The following is an 18,881-nucleotide window of genomic DNA, read 5'->3' as shown; positions in this document are numbered from 1 at the left end:
ATCATTTAACCACTACCTTTGATAGGCTTATCGATACAAGTTTTCTTTAATTAGACAGAGCTAAAATACGGGAAGTTCTTATACGTAGACATATCATAAGGAAAAATTTTGAAGTAAAATGAACATCACAAACACAAAATTTTCAAAGGTTTTAATACAGTTTCTTTTCAATTGAAGAAGCATCGAAATGTTTTATAAAATACACAAGTAAATTGAAACTAAAACGCTGTAAAAGTTAAGTTCAAGAACTGACAAAATGTTCCATATCTCTTTATACATGCCGTTAACAGCAATCTTTAACTTTAATATACAAACCAAACTTTGCAAGGGTTTCAATCGATTTCTCTCAGCAAGCATAAATCATTGAACTGTTTTATAATTAATATTTATAATTATAGCTTTTCTTCATGAACTTTCAAATAACTTAGTGTACATATTCTTCAAAGTTGTTGTATTTGTCACGTTTCCGTGGACCTTTTACCTTTCAAAATCCACTCTATTGGTGAATCCAGTATAACATTCCCTTGTATCAAAGATTTCCTTCAGACGAGTATTATTATAAGGTAATTTTCTTGGACGAGCTTCGTTGATTTAGTCGTGGGATCTCTCACATGACAGTCGCCTATATTCTTAGCATATCTCACTCCTCAATTGTTGCTTCACCAAAAGTATATATCTAACACTTTTAAACCATTCACTAATTTAAAATGACTATATCCAATGTGCGACGAAAACGTTTCCTTTTGGATGTAAGGATAGATGAAAGCTCTGTTTTTGCTAAGTTTAATAATGATGTTTTAATTAAAATATAAACATGATAGAAAAAAAATCATAATAAATTTAACAATAAAAGTCATCAGTTCTTTTAAGTAGATATTATTATAGCTGCATTTTATTTAACGCGTTATAAGTAGAGTCATTTTATTAACCTTATGCTTAAATTTTGATACTTAGTTGGTGAAGATATTAGTTTTATTATTCAAGCTACTTTAAATTGGTAATCTAATAAAGTTAAATAATAGAAAAAGTACTTTTGGAAATATCTATGTAAAAACAAACATAGAAATGGTAATGCATTAATAACGGTGTCATAAACAGGTGGCAAGATAAAAATTTCTTAGGATAAGTCTAATCTAGGTATCTTTCAATCTTAGGGTACAAATATTAAATCGTTAAATTCTATAACAAGCAATGTAAGAGTTAAAAACGAAGAGCAAATGCCGCGCTGCGGTTCTAAAGCAAAGCAAAGCAATTTTCAACTATAAGATTTGACGATCGTAAACATTATCATAACATTTGGATCCACCTTCGACTTCCACTTGTGGTATATCATAGAAAGCCTGTTTCAAATGGAAAATAAAGACAATTTTATAATCATGACAATGGTAAATAGAATGTTTTAAATCATCTTCAAACTAAATCTGATAACATAATAAGAACCCGAAAGTACAAATGGTTCAGATTTGTCATTGATAATATTCACCTCCGGTAACTTAATTCAATAAAATGCGTAGATAATTCCGCTTACTTCATTACTATGGATTATCTGGTGATCATCGAACGCCTCCTCCAAGCACTCTTCCAACCTCTGTAGGTTTGGACGCAAGTTTATGTTAAAGTGCCAACATTCACTGACTGCGGAGTATCTATAAATGGAGCAATTACATATTTTATTATTTCACACAGTATCAACAACTTTTTTATATATATATATATATATATATATATATATATATATATATATATATATATATATATATATATATATATATATATATATATATATATATATATATATATATATATATATATATATACTAATCTCAGTTTGTTTTGCTAGCTCGATGAGGCTATGCACATAGCTACGTTAAAACTTTTAAGTGAGATACTTTGGAGCTTATGATCAACAAAAAAGGTGTTGTATTATATTCTAGAATAATAAACAAGTAATTTCTTTGAAGATGGAAAACTGATTAGTTTATAAGTTGTTTAATGAAATAAACAGTTTAACCACTGATTAATTTAAATCTAACATTTTCTCAGGACATCTGTTTGGCTTCTTCAGATTCCTACATACATCGACAAGAGAACGCACATCAGCATGGGTGGGCGGCAAAACTCCTGCGGAGATTACAACGTGATTAAATATAAGCTCATGGCATATATTTCTTACATCCATACAATATTGAAGGACATTTTGTTCACTTACAATATGCGACTGAAACAATCACGTAAATATCAACGTAAAATACTAATCATGTTATCATATAATTGCAATCGATCATTGCAATGTATTAGCTTTGTAAACATGTTCTTGGCAAAATTAAGAAAACACGAAGATATGTAGAGCTTATACCAATGAATAGGAATTACCGGTAGAGCAGTTAACCTACCATATGAAAATAGTTCCCATATCACAACTCCCACAGCCCAAACATCACTTTTCTGTGTATACATTCTCTTCCCGATGTATTTCGGTGGAAAATACAACGGAACGAAGGAAGTAGAAATCTATAACACAATAGGAGAAGCAAAGAAAACACACAATGAAAATTAATTTCCACAGTGAATTTTTAGTATAATTTAACGCGTAAGTTTTTTCTTCTCGTTTGAACTGGAAAGGTCTCGTATCGTCAAAATCTCCGGTTGATTAGCAAACAAATGTTTGTTCTTGCTATTGCTTGAAGTACTTATTCTAACTAAATAATCTACTTTCTTGTCACCTGCTTTGAATGTTTACTATAATTTACTTTATGTTATGATACTTTAATGTACTGTTGTTAGTTCAAGCTGTATCTATTTAACAATTCTCGACTGAAATGCATAACATTTGATGTCCTCGTGGTTTTTGTATGATCATATTTAAACAAAAATAGTATTCAGTTTCATTGGAGGGTGCTCAGTTGTTTATGCAAAGTTTCATAATCATGTATTAATTAGTTTATAAACAATTTGTATACTATTAATATTCAGGCCAACAACATAAGAGTATCAAATCATTGTCCATTAAATATTTCGATTGAAACATAACTAATACTCTATGCATCCGTTTCCTTAGACTAATTCAAGGCAATGTTCCGTTTACGACCGTTCCATCATTTTCGTAAAGTGCTTCGTCATCGTAATAACTGATGTGTAACGGCCAGCATTGAAATACTCTATTCAGACAACCAGTCGGCATGAAGGTTAATGTGCGTTTAAAACGGAATGTGCTACGAAATTTATCGGGAGATATAGATAACTGTACTACACAATAAGTGATGATATATTAAAATGCCAGCAACAAAAACCGGGCTTACATCTGCTCTCGGTTCGAGATCTTTGACCGCTGAATGGCAAAAGTTGTACAATTTACAGGAATTATTATTCGCCGTCAGCAATAACTTGTCAATACATAATCCAGGATGGATCCAGTGATATTGGTGCAGAAACTTGATCCCACGAACGACGCAAAGAGCAAATCGGAAAAAATAGTAAGGTGCGACTCCTCCATTTAGTTCTCCCTGTACCATGTTTCTTCCATAGTCGTTTCCCAGTAGAGTACGGACAGTACCGTATGCCAGATGTTCATGAACACAATAAACTGTATCTGAAGAAATCAATTATTATATCTACACGATTAAAAACCTGATATCACTAAAACCTGACATTCACTATAATATGCACTTTCCAATATGTGATCATTAATCGAATTTGACTAAATTTGCAATGTGAATAAAATATCTTACTTAGATCGTATTTAAGTGTTTGATTTGAGAGAGCGATACACAAGATTGTCTATTAAAGCAATATATATATATATATATATATATATATATATATATATATATATATATATATATATATATATATATATATATATATATATATATATATATAGCAAACTGCTTATATAGCAGACTGCAGGATTAAGGGAAGGGGTAGGGAATAAACTGGAGAAGGACAAAGACATTAAGAGGTGGAGAAAAAAAGGGTGGAAGAGAGCTTTGAGAAGAGGAGTGATGGGGGGCAAGGAGAGATAGAGGGGGGACAGAAGAAAAGTTAGTCATGTCCTTCCCGAATGTTGAGCCCATGAGGTTGAACGTTGCGAAGGAAAAGGTATCATTCTTAAATACGCTCCATAATTGTTGATTCGACTGAAACACTGCTACAAGCTATTATCAGATCGTTAAGTTGGTAATAAAAGAGCCACATCCAACCAATTTGTTCAGAACATCAGAAAATAAGTTGGTTGTACCCTACCTGACTTTATGCAAAGTCCTAGAAATTTAACAACATTCTCGTTGTCTGGCATTTCTCGAACCATCTGGCAAACATGACGCCAATCAGCTTCACAGCCGCTGTAATCTTATAATTTAAAGAGAAAAACTGCAGATATTTTTGGCACACACTTAATAACCAATTCCATTGCAAAAAGGTTTAATTTACTTTTTGAAATAAAAATGCATGTTTAGTTTGATAAAGCGTTAGTTTCATATGAAAACAAAATTCAAGGTTTGACACAACAGCCACACAGAGATGCTAGTATTATGCACGTTTCATTTGTTTTATGAGCAAGACTGATATGTGTATACAATTTAAACAATTAATACTTGATAAATATGGATAAGTTGCTATCGCTCAAAATGTGAAAAAGGTCCAACCTTTTTTGTAAGATTATACATCACTAAAGTGTGCACAACAGTATCCCAAGATGCGAGATCAAGAGAGAAAAGGCACTGAAAAGATATATTTTGCTTTATATTACACGGTTACCTCCGGCAGTCGATAGAATAACTTTGGTTTGAACGTCTGTTCCCTTTTTGAAAATTCCTATCCACCGGTGCCTTAACTTTCCTTCCTTCAGCAGAAGTGAGAATTCTATATCTGTTTGTGAAAATGTTGCGACGTTTCCGCTGTGTAGGTTATCTAACTCTGTAATGAAAGTACAAATTTACATATATGCAACTGTACGATATCTCTTACTGTAACTGATATTAAAGTTTATAGGTGTAAATATAACATGGTAGTATCTGTTTTGTGCTATAGTGTAGCAAACCAAATGGAACAACTTCACAAAGCAAGACGGAGATAACTAATTCACTGGAGAATAAATAAGCTTAACAGCAAAACAATTTGGTGATATTCTATACTTTATGTTTCCTAAATTGTCAAAGTTACAAGTTTATGTTTTAAACGGTAAAAGTTGCGGTTTATTTCACTTACCAAGGTCATATTCTTCTGATTGAGATAAGGACAGCTGCCTGAGTGTGAGATATACATTGAAAAGAGCTACAGACGATTGTAATTGTATTTCATCAGTTATTAATCTCACGATCACAATCACGCAACTGAAAATCAGGTGACATCAATATATGTTTTTGGGTTGGATAAAATTTAAAGTAATGATTTTACAAAATTGGTTCCGAAACGTAATTCCGACTAGAATTACGTTTGCAACCGAAATTGTGTGGAAATTACCAAAGGAGATTACTCGGCTATCTTTAAAAGCAAACTACATTTTTCCTGAGTGCTTCATTGCTTTGGTATGACATACTGAATTGCAGGTAAAGCTGTTATCAGACATTTATCACAGCTTAATCTTCCCAAATCTACTTTTCCTGGTAATCTCAAATCACTAATTACGTTGTCCACGCTTAATTCTTTAATTTATTTAGTTCTTGAATTAAATTTGACTGGAAAGGCCAAAGCGAATGTTTACATTATTGAAATGAAATTGAAGTCGTTCATAAGTGAGATTTTTGATAATAGGAAAATTTGTAAGATTCTGTTTTGTTTTAACCACCAGTTCTATATACATATTTATTGCAAATATACACGATCGTCTCCAATCATGAATATTGTTACATATCAAAACTGTACCTTGGTTTGTGTGTCCAGAAATTATAAACTTTTGATTTTTACTGTTCGATATTAACTTTGATGGTTCTATAATCTATCAAACACCTTGAATGAAAGCTACTATACATAATGTAAATGTAGATGCAACTCACCAACTACACCCGTAGAATTTACATAACCGGACACTCTCTGTAATATAGTTTACATACGTTATAAAGAGTTAATTAATAAATTTGTATTTGAAGTCCACTGCCTACTAAATAAAAAACACTGACAATGACTCATTTTAACAACACAGCTAACTAATATCTCTTTTTACATTGAGTACATAAAATAACGTATACACAACAAACTCCAAAGAAACTTTCTTAGGAATTCTTTAAATACAATTATGTTAATTGTTGTAAATACAAAGAGAACTAAACTATTCAAGCCATTCCCCTAACCCCACCCCACCCAAGAAAATACTGTACAGTTGATATTTAAATGTGTTCGCATCTGATATGAATACGTGACATGGTGTGTATTCGTTAATTATTACCGTTTAGTAGACTTTCCGTTAGTAAATCATTGATCTAGACATCAGAAACTAACTTACGAAAGTACTCACTCTTTATGAACATAGATAATGCCATGACAAGGATGATCCCACAACAGATGAAAATCACCATGCTCTCAGTACTACCTTCTGCACCTTTGAAACCAAGTGGAATTACATTTAAATGTATACAAGATGTATTATTCATCTAGAATCATTTACTCCAACCCTAATGACATGTGTTTCCTTTCTAAAAAAAATCCAAAAAGAAACATCCTGATATTAAATTGGAAATAAAAATGCACACAAAGATGATAAACGAGCCGAGGAGAATAATTGTAAATGTTTATTTGAAATAAACATTATTGAACAAATTATGTCCAGATACTTGCCCCGTATTTTTTATGAACTCACCCTCATTACGCACGAAAACTATTTCACTGATAGCAATATCCCTACCAGTTATTTGCGCAATACATCTGAATTCTTCTACATCGCGAATTTTGTGGTGTTGCAGTTGAAATTCCCAGACCGTTGGATTAAGTAACTGGTTTTGAGCACCAAGTTGAAGTGTTTGCCACTCGTATAAATCGCTTAACCGCTGTAATTTTACCACTGGTGTCGGATTGCCCGTCGCTTTACATCTAATGAGTACATCTTCATTCTCTTTAACCTCTAATGCATGTGGTGTAATAACATTCACGAGCGCAGGATCTATTCATAAACAAACATTACAGAGGATTAGGCTAAAAAGATACACAATAATGTTTATATGGTGACGAAATATGACTTTAAAGAAAAGGCTATAAATTTGGGTTTGTTAGGGTTGAAGTGATTGGTGTTATCTGCATTATCACACCACAGAGTTCAAATTCAAAGACAGAGACGAAAAAATGGAAATAGCAATAAAAAGACCTATATCTTAGTTAAAATTATTTGGTGAAGCGAAACTGAACTTACAAGGTGTTTCAACGATCAACTCTCCACTCAATACCCATCCATTATATCCGTTGCAGGATATACATCGAAATACAGTGACGTTCTGGCTTATAACAACGTTGTGGAAAAAACACTTAGTAATTGCCAAGCCTTCTTCTGAAATATTCCCTATCGTCGATATATTTTGCCAACCCTTTTCTGATAGAAACTGTTGTAAGATGAACGTAGGCGTTGGATATCCATCTGAAGAACAGGTCAGGTTAATGCGATCGTTTTTCTCTTGAAGAAACAACCGCTCGGAGGCACTGGAAGTAAGCTTAACATTTGCAGCTGAATCTGTAACGCCAAAACAAGAATATTATATAAAAAATATGTATTAAAAAACTGTGTGCTGCGAAGACAACTAGCATACACAAAATATGCACTTAGATACCAGACAAAAAATTATGATAATTATAGTACTTATATCTGGGATTCATAATGTCAACGTAACACTTTTGGAATTCTTACAAGTAGATGTACAATCTAATTAGGTTTTCATTTCGTAGATAATCGTTGTCATAACTGGATGTGTGGTTCAATCCAAGATGATTGCTTATTTGCCCGAGTGAGTACCCAACATTGTCCTTTGAGCCAGAAGTTGCCAATAAAAAGTAAACTTGCAATGAAAATTACGATATTTGAAGTAACATTTGAACTATGTTTAGAGTACAACGGAAGTGGGGGCGAGGAGGGGGGGGGGGGGCATGGGATGGTAACTGCATGCATTGGACGTACTAAAACCAAAACAATGTATAGTGACTGACAATATGATTATGACGCTAGATATATCACATCAGTAAAGAGTCAAACGATCATATTTACGGTATATATAAACTAAATAAAGACAAATGAGCAAATCCATGTAAACCACAGAACTTGTAACGTTATAACAAGCTTATTAAAGCAATAGAGTAACAGAGTATGTTTAAGGAATTAACTTTGACTTCTTGTCCAGGCTACAACATGCATGCATTAGATGCGTAATTGGGCGTGTGTTACGAGCGCGAACGACTGCCTTTGTGAAATGGTAAGACGGATATACTTCACCTGCTCTTGTTACAAATTTCCATTTAAATAGGGACACTTCATTCAACATATGAATTGCCCGCATTAATAGTTCGTAACCCAACATTAACATCAATACTTGTATTATAAACTTACGTAAGACAACAATATTTGCACTGGAAGAAGCGTTAACTTGATTTCGGATTAGGCATTTCATATTCTTTCCATGGTAACTTCGCCGACTTATAAAAGTAATATTGCTACACATTGATGTTTCGGTGGATTCTGTTGAAACGCAAGAACCAAAAGGTAGACTTGAAATGCCATCATCAAATATCCAAGATATTGTCGATGAACTCCACAGTTCCGAAAACGTCACGCAACACTCAAGTGTCATATTTTGGTGTTCTTCTGGAATAGTATGTAGGGTTACCGTAACGGGACCTGTGTACCGAAATTAAAGCAAGCAGTGATATATCAGCTTTTTTGTTTAAAAGCAGTAATTTGTATCAGATAAGACTTGATTTCACATTGTTTCCACTGATGGTTTATATTTTGAATATATAGTATGCGACGGGGTTTTTTTTCAATTGTTTTTCCTTACCAATCACATCAAGCCTGAAAAGTTTAAATAGTTGAGAAGTGTCATTAAAGACCGAAAAAATCAGCAATTGCTATAACCTATGAAGCATTGTCTACGATGTATTACTTTGCTCTTGCAATAACACATTTGAAATGATGAACGGTATAACCATTGTTATAGCAGTTATGGTGTACAACACAAGTTGAGAGTTTGAAATACAAAATTAATCGTGGCAATAAAGTGATATTACTTAGATTTGTTCGATCGTACCGTATATTTTTACAATATGGTCGTCATTACTTTCCTAAACTTTATTCAAGGTATTGTATCTTAACTGTCACATACCTTGCAGGAAGAGGTAACACCTTTTTGTCTCTACGACTCCATGTATAGTCGGGTACCTGATACAAGAGTAACTTCCAGCATCACCAATTGTTGCATCACTGATTCCCAACCTTGCTCGGGTGCCACTGGTGGATAGCGTTGATGTGTATTTCCAACCCTCTCTCAGTATCAGAGATGATCTTGCATCATGTCTCATGAGAGATTTGCTATTCTGTTTCCAAACCACTGAGTAGTCCGACCAAGATGTGTCAAAGACAAACTCTATTCCTGCCTTTGAACCGACAGTACATAAAGTTCTACAGGTCTTCATGGCATTTGACACTGGTAGTTTAAAATTAAAACTCAACGATAATTCATAATATGGAACATAACTTGTACTGACAATACAACAAAAGGTATACATTTTTACCTGTCCAGTTGGAAATCATTTCAACTATTTAATGCATTTGCATGAGTTTAACTTATATGCTCCAGTTATATTAAGACATGTGACCTTTATATCATGTTCTTTGTTACGATATAAAACTGATTTAAAAGAAAGATAGGCTGTTGTTATTTCAAGTTGATTTGTTTTTAATAAAATAATATATTAGTTATATAGCTTTATACTTCTAGTTCTATAACTGTTCTTTAAGGCTATGCGGGGAAATGGGTTAAGCTTCATTAATTGAAATATGCATTGTTTCTGATATTATTGCACGAATATCATAATAACGTATTCACTAGACGAAAAGCTTGTATACATTGTTTTTACATTTTAGTCGAAGCTAAATAAACTTTATATTTAAAGAAAACGAAAGCTCATACATCACCTGTTGTACTGCTACCGCATTTGGAATATGCAAAGGGAAACATAAGTAGTAAGATAATTATTGGTACCTCCATTTAACAAGTGTTTCACTGGTGTTTTAACAGAAAGCAAAATAGTCTGATTACCAACATATGATGGCACATTTCACATCAACGCTTTGCCAATAATGAATTTAGTTGTCGCTTTGTCAACTATTTAGCGGTACAAGGTTTCATAAATCGTAATTAATTTAAACATGTGTTTCTTACAAAAGAATATTATATTAGTTTCGTTATTAAGTGCAGTCTAAAAGCATCATTTTGGTAATTATTGATAAATGCATTATTGACTTTGTACATCCTTTTGTTTTGAGTTTGTTACATCCTTCACAAAAGAGATATGTATTAATACAAATACGTCTTCGCATTGAATGGTAGTTATAAAGGCTGTTAAACATTGCTAGAAAGGCAGATGATTGAGTTCCACTTTCAACATTTTTATTTTTCAATCAGTGATAGTAATACAGTTTTTTTCTTGTTCCAATATCGGTTATTATAATAAGCAACATACACATTGGATAACATTATTAAATGTGAAGACAACCTAAACTTTGTCGTAAGATCACAATCTGACGTATGTATTTATTTTAATAATTAGTATTATTGAGATTACTATTTTACAATAAACATGTTACAAACAATGTTAGGGATGAATAGTAGATCACACTAATTTTATGGGCATGGCAATGGAAGATTTGTATTTGCAAAGTTATTCAGTCATTATACTTAAAAAAAGGTATCCTCAAACCTATGTACCTGTATAGAAATGAATCATATTCATATTTATAATACTGTATTTAACCAGTTACGGCTAGAGAATCCCAATGGGTATGAACTGACTCAAATGCAAGCCAATTCTTAGTGTAATTAGACATCACCATTAGACTAATAGCACTCTGTCAACTCAATATCGACACAAGCAAAAACCACATCCTAGCTTTAAGCTTTATCAAATAATAATACTGTTTGATATTACATAGGGCTATTTCTTTATAGTAGAGGACACCCCACTCCAACAAATGTAAATAATTAAAAACTAAATAATAAAATGATAAAAACAATCACTACAAAAACATTCCATTCGAGGACTAACAATTTTTGGGATGAAACACTAATACATTTGTTTCATAAGTTGAACGCTTCTGAGAGGCAGTGAATTGAAGTTGAATTAAAATTATTTATACTTTTAATGGTTAAGGTGACTTTGATAATATGGGTAAACCTGTGAAAATTTTCATATTGCGTGGTAAAAAAATATATTTATACCTGTAGGTTTGATAATAAAATCCCAGATGTACACCAATTTTATTTTAAGTTTCGCTTCGAATTGACCTGTATTTTTTTTATATCTAAGCAAAACAACACTTTGTTTAACCTTAACGACTAGGCCATTATCATTTTTTTTATGTATTTTTTTTTATGTAAGTCTTTTTACTTATTCTTCTGTATTATATGTTACAGTATTGTAAATAAATACAATGAAAAAAAATAGTTTGCGTGAACATGTGAATTCACGACATCTACTCTCGTTGCTCACAGTCATAAGTGAGTTTTATTGCAAGGCAAGTAGTCTATTAGAGCAGTTAATAGTTTACAGTTACTATGGATCGTAACAAGTTATATTTTATTGATATACTCAGGTTACTGATTAATTAACTTTCAGATCAATCTATCTCTTTATATCAATTTGCTAACTTTAATCGTAAAATTGATTGTTAAATGAAGTGCTTTTGATGTTCAGTGGCTTGATCTATTTCCTGTTACTTTTACAGAAGGGTTTTCCTTATATGTTACCCAGAATACAGACATGTCGATTACTAGAAAATGTATAGTGTATTGATAAACGTCTCGGATAAATGACGACTGCATTGACATTAATTTCATTTGACGGAGAGATCGAATGGGTTGAAGTGACAGAAGCGGTAGAAGGGTGGGAGATATTGGGTGACATGGGTGGGAGTCGTTGAAAGGTTGAAAAATAGTTTCCAGTACGTAGCCAATTTTCTTCACGGTTGTAAGAAATATATCTCCCAAAGAAAGGACCTGTTGTTAAACTTGTATAAAGGAAGTAATTGTTTAAACTTTAATCCATATAAACAGATTGTGTCCGTATAAACGTGTTAGTTAAACAGAAGAATTGCAAACCTAGTTGATATTTCTTTATTGTACTCAACGGAAGCTGTTGACATGCACGTTGAAATTATCAGAGATAGCTTGTTTGATTTTGTATTATGCTTTCATTCTTCACAATATCGTTAATTATCCAGAGATAATTGAAACGCACGACACTAAAAATATCGCCACAATATATAATACAATGTGTACTGACCAATTGAAATACGACGTTCCTAATGAGACAATTCCAGCTGAGGTGCGTTTACATATTAACACATGTAGTTTATTACCAATTTAAAACATATCATGTCAATTGATCTAAAAAGTTCCTTAGTTACTGTTTACAGCATTCAAACAATTTATCTACAGAAAAAAATACACTCAACCTGTTCACATTTTACACAAACAAAGCTGGTGCAACCAGTGCACCTATCCTGTGTTGTGTAGAAAAAAACATTGTGTGAAACTTGATGTAAAAACTTACCACACAACACATGGTGTTGATTTCACAAAATATGTTGTAGATTTAACACGAGTGATTTACCAAACTAACTGCACAGTCTAAGGTGCAAGTGTGTTAGTATAAAGCCAAAAAATTATGTCACTTTTCTGAGTGTTCGAGCTATACATTAAATAAAGGACCAGTGCTTCCAGGATTATGTTAATGACGACATTTTTTCTTAGAAATACAACAGTTTACGACAGAACAGAGGACTGGAGAACTGAAATAACAGAAGAATTCAAAACTGATATAACTTGATGACCGGTGTGTGTTAACCGGTGTCTGGCTTGCTTTTATGGACTCAGCTCTTTTTTGACAGAATCCTGAATGGTACTGCAACTGCTGAAACTTGGACATTCAGGACTTGTATAAAATACCCTGAGTCCTGTAAAAAAATTACTTTACACTGATCATTTCTGTTTTCATCTGGAATTATTCAGATTGTACATTAAAATGTTGCATAATTGGCTAATAGATCGTCATATAGCATGATAAAACCGCTTGTTATGCCTAGATATCTCTCTCAATATGCGTTTCCACTGCACTTACAAGAGCATAGCAACATATGTTGATTTCACTCTCATTATAATTAATTATACTTACCGTGATTGTAAATTTTACCACACTTCCTCATTGTCATGAAACAAAAAGCGTCTATATCCTTGTCAATCAAATTTCTAAAGTTCATTCTGGGTCGCATTGCCGCACCGCCCTATAACTACGGATGTGTGCTCACATTCACGTTTCAATGGGGCCGTCGTCAGCTAAAGATCGAAGATATCATATTTCTAAGGGTATCTGAAACTAAGACGAGTTATTCTTTAATAGGCGATGAATTAAGTTTAAAATATGAGTGTCACATATTTACACATGATTGATCAATTGAATTTTTTTTTTCCAAGTAAAGATCTTTCTTTCCTTTCCCATCGCTAACAGCTATCCGGAAACAATTGCAGATTTTATCTTACTTGCATACGTTAATGACATCGTAACGGTTAATTATTCATAAATGCATTGTTCTTTTCATGAAGTGTTCTCTGTGTCCTTTTGTTTAGTGGGTGTTAAATATTAGTTTACTTTCTGTTGCTCCTATTGACGGATTTTCCCTTACTTTTAACACAACGACCTCGAATGCAAGAAATATAAAATGCGTTGCTAATGCGTTAGATTAGTGTATTTAACTTAAAAGCATGTGACTCATTTGAGAGTGGAAAAGAGTAGGATGGTCTAGGCAGTATTGGCGGATTCAGAGGGTCATGTTTTGAAGATTAGATGGTCCTACTTTCAAAACGAAAGATCATATTTCAATAATGTGACAATTTTTTATGAAATGGTTGTATTCGTTTCCGTCGTAATTCAACATAAACCTGTTTTGAACAGAAGAGAGTCATTAGAGATAAGCCACAAGGAAATGTATCCCAGACAGGAGAGCATATGACTATCATCTGAAAAGTCGTTTTCTTAATATGAAACCAAACCATCGAGTCCCCTCCCTATGATTGGGAACAATTCTGGAACAAAGAAATAACATTGGTTGGAGAAATGTCTTCCAATCTGATACACAAAGACATCAGGGCGCATTTAAAGTAGCTTCCTCAGCAGCGAACTATTTTAATGGCTTTTGGACTTATGCCATGCCTACCACAGTGGTCAAATATAATATTGACTTCAGATGCACTGAATGCTGTTAAAAACTTAAATTCCCAACGTCTGTACACAGCTAAGTATTCTCTCTGAATGTTTTGTGGACTCTAAGACGAAGCAGTTTAACATGAACAAACCTTTAATAATGCAACAAGTGCTTCATTGGAAATTGTTTGTGCATATAACCAAAGTGTTAAGTTGGCAATAACATATCGCTGTCAAACGTTGTATATGATTGAGCAACAGATTGCACCTAGAGTCGCATCTATTATTTTTTTAAAGATAAATTACAACACCTGTAAGGAAGTAAGTTGATGTATCCCACATGACTTATTGTAAAGTCCCAGAAATGTAACTGTCTTTTTCCTGGAATTTGTTGAACCATCTGGCAAGCACGGCGTCATTCGGCTTCAAAGCCGCTATAGTCTAAAAATTTAAACAGACTCCACTGCAGACATTAAACAGTTATTCCATTTGAAAAACGTATAACTAACATTTGCGTAATATTAGTGCATGTGTAACTTAATACAACGGTAGTTTCATATAACTTCAAGATATAAAGCAGTAACCAGAGAGATTCCATTTGTATAGTGAGCAAAGAAGATATATTTAAACAATATACGTAAATTATACCTGATAAAATACGGAAGATAAGTTCCAATTGTTCACACTGATGTAAGAGGTTCAATTTTTTTTTGAAGACTACGTTGTACTATGAGGGATATTAACTACGATTCTTGATGTAAATGTAGCATGCCAGTTACCGTTCTATACTATATTTTGGTATGCCGAATAGAACCATCTTACAGCAACAGAAAAGGGGTAACGAAATGATTGGAGAATAAGAAGTTAATCAACAAAATAGAAAGAGCAGTTTCTTTAAAGCTTTTCAGGAATGACATTTTTTAAATACTTTTTTTTTTTTAAATACTACACGCAATACATTCATTATTATTCTATTTCTGCCCAACACAAAGTTCCAAGGGTCGCCGTGGCATTTGGCAGTGATAGATTAAAATAGAACTCCATGATAAGTTATAAACTTGAGTAAATGCTACAAAACGTATTTTCCCCGTTCCAGTTGGAAATCTTTAAAACTAATGAATGTATGTGCTTGATTTAAACAAAATATGCCATAGTCATTTTAAGAAGCCTGATAAGCTTCAATAATTGATCGAGTAGGCTCTGTGATGAAATAATATTTATCGTCATTGAAATATACATTGCATTTCTTATTTCATTGCATGAGTATCAGTATAAAGTCTTAACAAGACGATAAGCTTTTATCGATTTTACATTTAGTCAAAGCTAACTAAATTCTATATTCAAGAAGAAAAGTAAGCTCATACATCACCTGTTGTACTGATACCGCATTTAGAATATACAAAGGGAATCATAAGTAGTAAGAAAATAATTTGTATCTCCATTTAATAAGTGTTGAACCTGTGTTTTATCAGAAAGAAAATAAGTCTGACTACCAAAGAACAATAAAACATTTCACACCAAGCGTATATGTCTCTAATGGATTTTAGTTGTTGCTTTCTCAAGTAATTACCGGCACAGGGTCTTATATACGAATTGTAATTACTTTTAAGTAGGTTTTCCTTACAAGAAAACGCTCAATTAGTTTCGTTAATAAGTGCAGTCTGAAGGAATTGTTTGGTAATTATTCATAACTACATTATTAAATCTGTACTTCGATATGATCTGGGTTTGTCACAAGTTTCACTAGATGCTTATTAACACACACTCTTTTCTGTATACACTGAATGTTGGTCACAAAAGCTGTTACACATTGCTAGAAAGTCAGGTAAAGGATTTCACTTTCAAACTGTTATTTTCAGTCAGTGATCGTACTGTATTAGTTTGTGTATATGTTTTTGTTCTTTACAATATCGGTAATTATAGATAGTATCATACACACTAATTTAAACTATAAAGGTTTAGATATCCTTAACTTTATCATAAGTCCACAATTTGATGTATAGAATCATTTTATTTTACTATGTTAGATTAAAAGGGATCACACAAAGGCGACGTTTACTGTCGTATTCTACATACAGACTTTAGAGGAAGACCTTTGAAAAGAGTGGAACACACTAATTTTATGGGAAATGGCCAACATTACTGTTCTGGATAATTTGTATTAGTAAGGCTGTACAGTCCTAATATTGGAAAATACACTCCCTCATCAAATAAACATGTACCTTTATTAGAAATGGAACAAATTAACCAGAATGTTAACAATATACTATAACACTCTGGCATCTCAAAATTGACATAAGCAATTACGACATGATAGGTTTACTATAATTGTTGTTTTTCGAATCACGCATAGATCGATAAATAAGTGGATTGTACTTGATGTTTATTGAACATTGGAGGATTGCTTATTAGGTTTAGATACCACAACTACTAGACACTGAAGATCGTCTATTTAAACAAATGAAAGAAAATAATCTGACCAAACACAAAAATTCTTGATTTGATTGCAGTTTGTTTCGATACCTTATATGAGGATCTATTACAAACGTGTCAAATGCTTGCTGAGGTGATTATTTATCAACTGTAATGTCTGCAAGATTGCTGAAAGCATTAAATGTTTAACAGCAAGAAGTGAATTATTCTTTTATACTAGTATTTGTTCAGTATACTGCTGTAATGCCGTGATAGGCCGGACAAGTATGTCCATTACGTTGAGTCTTAAGCTACCGTCTAGTTTATGGTGTCAAACTGCTTCTCTGGAATCATTCATTCAAATAATAGCTGTTGTTTATCATCACAAATCAGTTTTAATAGGGTGAGATCATTTTCATAAACGATTAATTTACCATATGATATGGGTATTACATGAGAAACGTTCTTTTAAAAGTTTATTTAAAAAAAATTTAAAAAAAGTTTATTTATATTCAAGTTACTGAGTAATTTGTTTTCAATTTCATGCATTTGTCAAGCAGCAATATTTGTTTTTTTTTATACATCGCTAGTAATTTTAATAACCTTAATAACAATCACTGAGTGCTTTTATGACATTATAGCAGGCACTCATGTTTTTAGTACATTATCAGTTTCATGAAGGGATTTCGATGTCTTGCTCTACTTCCTGTTGTTTTAACTGACGGATTTTTCCTTACATTTTTGTCCAGATTACAGACATGTTGAGAACTAGAAAATACACAGTGTATTGCTTATGTGTCAGCTAAATGAAAAAAATGTGCTGACATAAAATATTTCATTTATGGAGGGGTAAGAAGGGTTCTATATAGTAGAAGCGGTGGAAGGGTGGGATACGTGGGAGGATGTGTGGGTTGGTAGGGTGGGAAGGGAAAGAAGGGTTGCAAAATATTTGTCGATGCGTAGATAATTTTCTTTATAGTTGTACAAAATATCTTATCTTAAAAGAAAGGACATGTTGTTAAGATATTTATCATAGGAATAAATGTTTATATGATACGATGAGAATGTGTTCATATAAATGTGTTAGCTAATCTCATCTGTTAGAATTGTAATCCCAGTTGAAACTGAAGAGATAACTTTCTTTTACACAAGAGAAGCTATTAAACTTATGATAGCTAACTTGATTTATTTGTATTATGCTTTTGTTCTTTACAATATTGGTTATTTTTAAACTATTAAACAAACGACGCAAAAAAGTTAAACCAGTAGTTTTGAACATGTTTATTAGTACATGTTTACCATCACGGCACAATCTAGTATAAAACATATCCCTAATCAGATAATTATATCTCAGGTGCGTGTACATAGTAACATGCTACATTGATTGCCAATTAAACCTGTAACGTTAAACGTACCCTTTTGTCAAGTGACAGTGTTCTGCCGTAATCAACATGTTACTGTTAACTTTGTGAGTATTAAAGTCATGAGAATTGCATATATTTAAAACTTAGCAAACATTTAAAGAGAATGTCTTCTTTAATACGTATGATTATATATGTAGCACAACTTATAATATATGCACATAGTGATACAGTCCATCTTGAATACAACAGTTCTGGTGTGGTACTGTTGTTATGAAACAACGATTGATATATTGACATAGTGAATCATTCCATCTTGAATACATCAGTTCTAGCGTAATTATATTGTTTAATCAGTAACGTGTACATCTAGCGCTTTGAGAAGGATGTATTATGGTGGCGGTATTCATATTAGTTTCTTTTTTGGAAAAAAACAGTTGCAACTAGTAACTAACAACATTGACGTCGTTACCATTGGACCATCAAGACCATTTAGGTAATTAATGAATGAAAAGTAGAAGACTTTACATCAATCTATGCTGAAATCAGTTAGTTCAAAGCAAAAGCATCTCAACAAAATCGGAAGTACATTATTTTGTTTTCAAAAATAATTTACAATATTGCAATATCGTTGAAGTTCTTAAGTGTTTATCATTCTTCCTCCGTGATGATTTGTCAAAGAACCTCTTTCTAGGGGATATTCTCCCGTAATAATAACCA

The 18,881-nt window shown here is 32.6% G+C and overlaps 1 protein-coding gene across 1 annotated transcript; it reads right to left on the bottom strand.

Moving 5' to 3' along the window:
- On the bottom strand, positions 1-10,706 carry LOC139977364 (uncharacterized). Its single transcript, XM_071986663.1, has 15 exons — positions 10,106-10,706; positions 9,294-9,614; positions 8,522-8,809; positions 7,340-7,654; positions 6,794-7,093; positions 6,452-6,535; positions 5,994-6,030; positions 5,206-5,243; positions 4,756-4,914; positions 4,243-4,347; positions 3,300-3,589; positions 2,394-2,511; positions 2,034-2,121; positions 1,529-1,646; positions 1-1,340 (listed from the first exon to the last, which is right to left on the bottom strand). The coding sequence occupies exons 1-15, from the start codon at positions 10,176-10,178 to the stop codon at positions 1,260-1,262; spliced, it is 2,415 nt and encodes an 804-aa protein (XP_071842764.1). The 5' UTR covers positions 10,179-10,706; the 3' UTR covers positions 1-1,259.
- Between the last annotated feature and the right edge of the window lie 8,175 nt (positions 10,707-18,881).

The sequence above is a fragment of the Apostichopus japonicus genome, chromosome 12, assembly GCF_037975245.1.
Source record: "Apostichopus japonicus isolate 1M-3 chromosome 12, ASM3797524v1, whole genome shotgun sequence".
Lineage (NCBI taxonomy): Eukaryota > Metazoa > Echinodermata > Holothuroidea > Aspidochirotida > Stichopodidae > Apostichopus > Apostichopus japonicus.
Note: the sequence above shows the minus strand (reverse complement) of the source record. Positions and strands in the feature narration are given on the sequence as shown.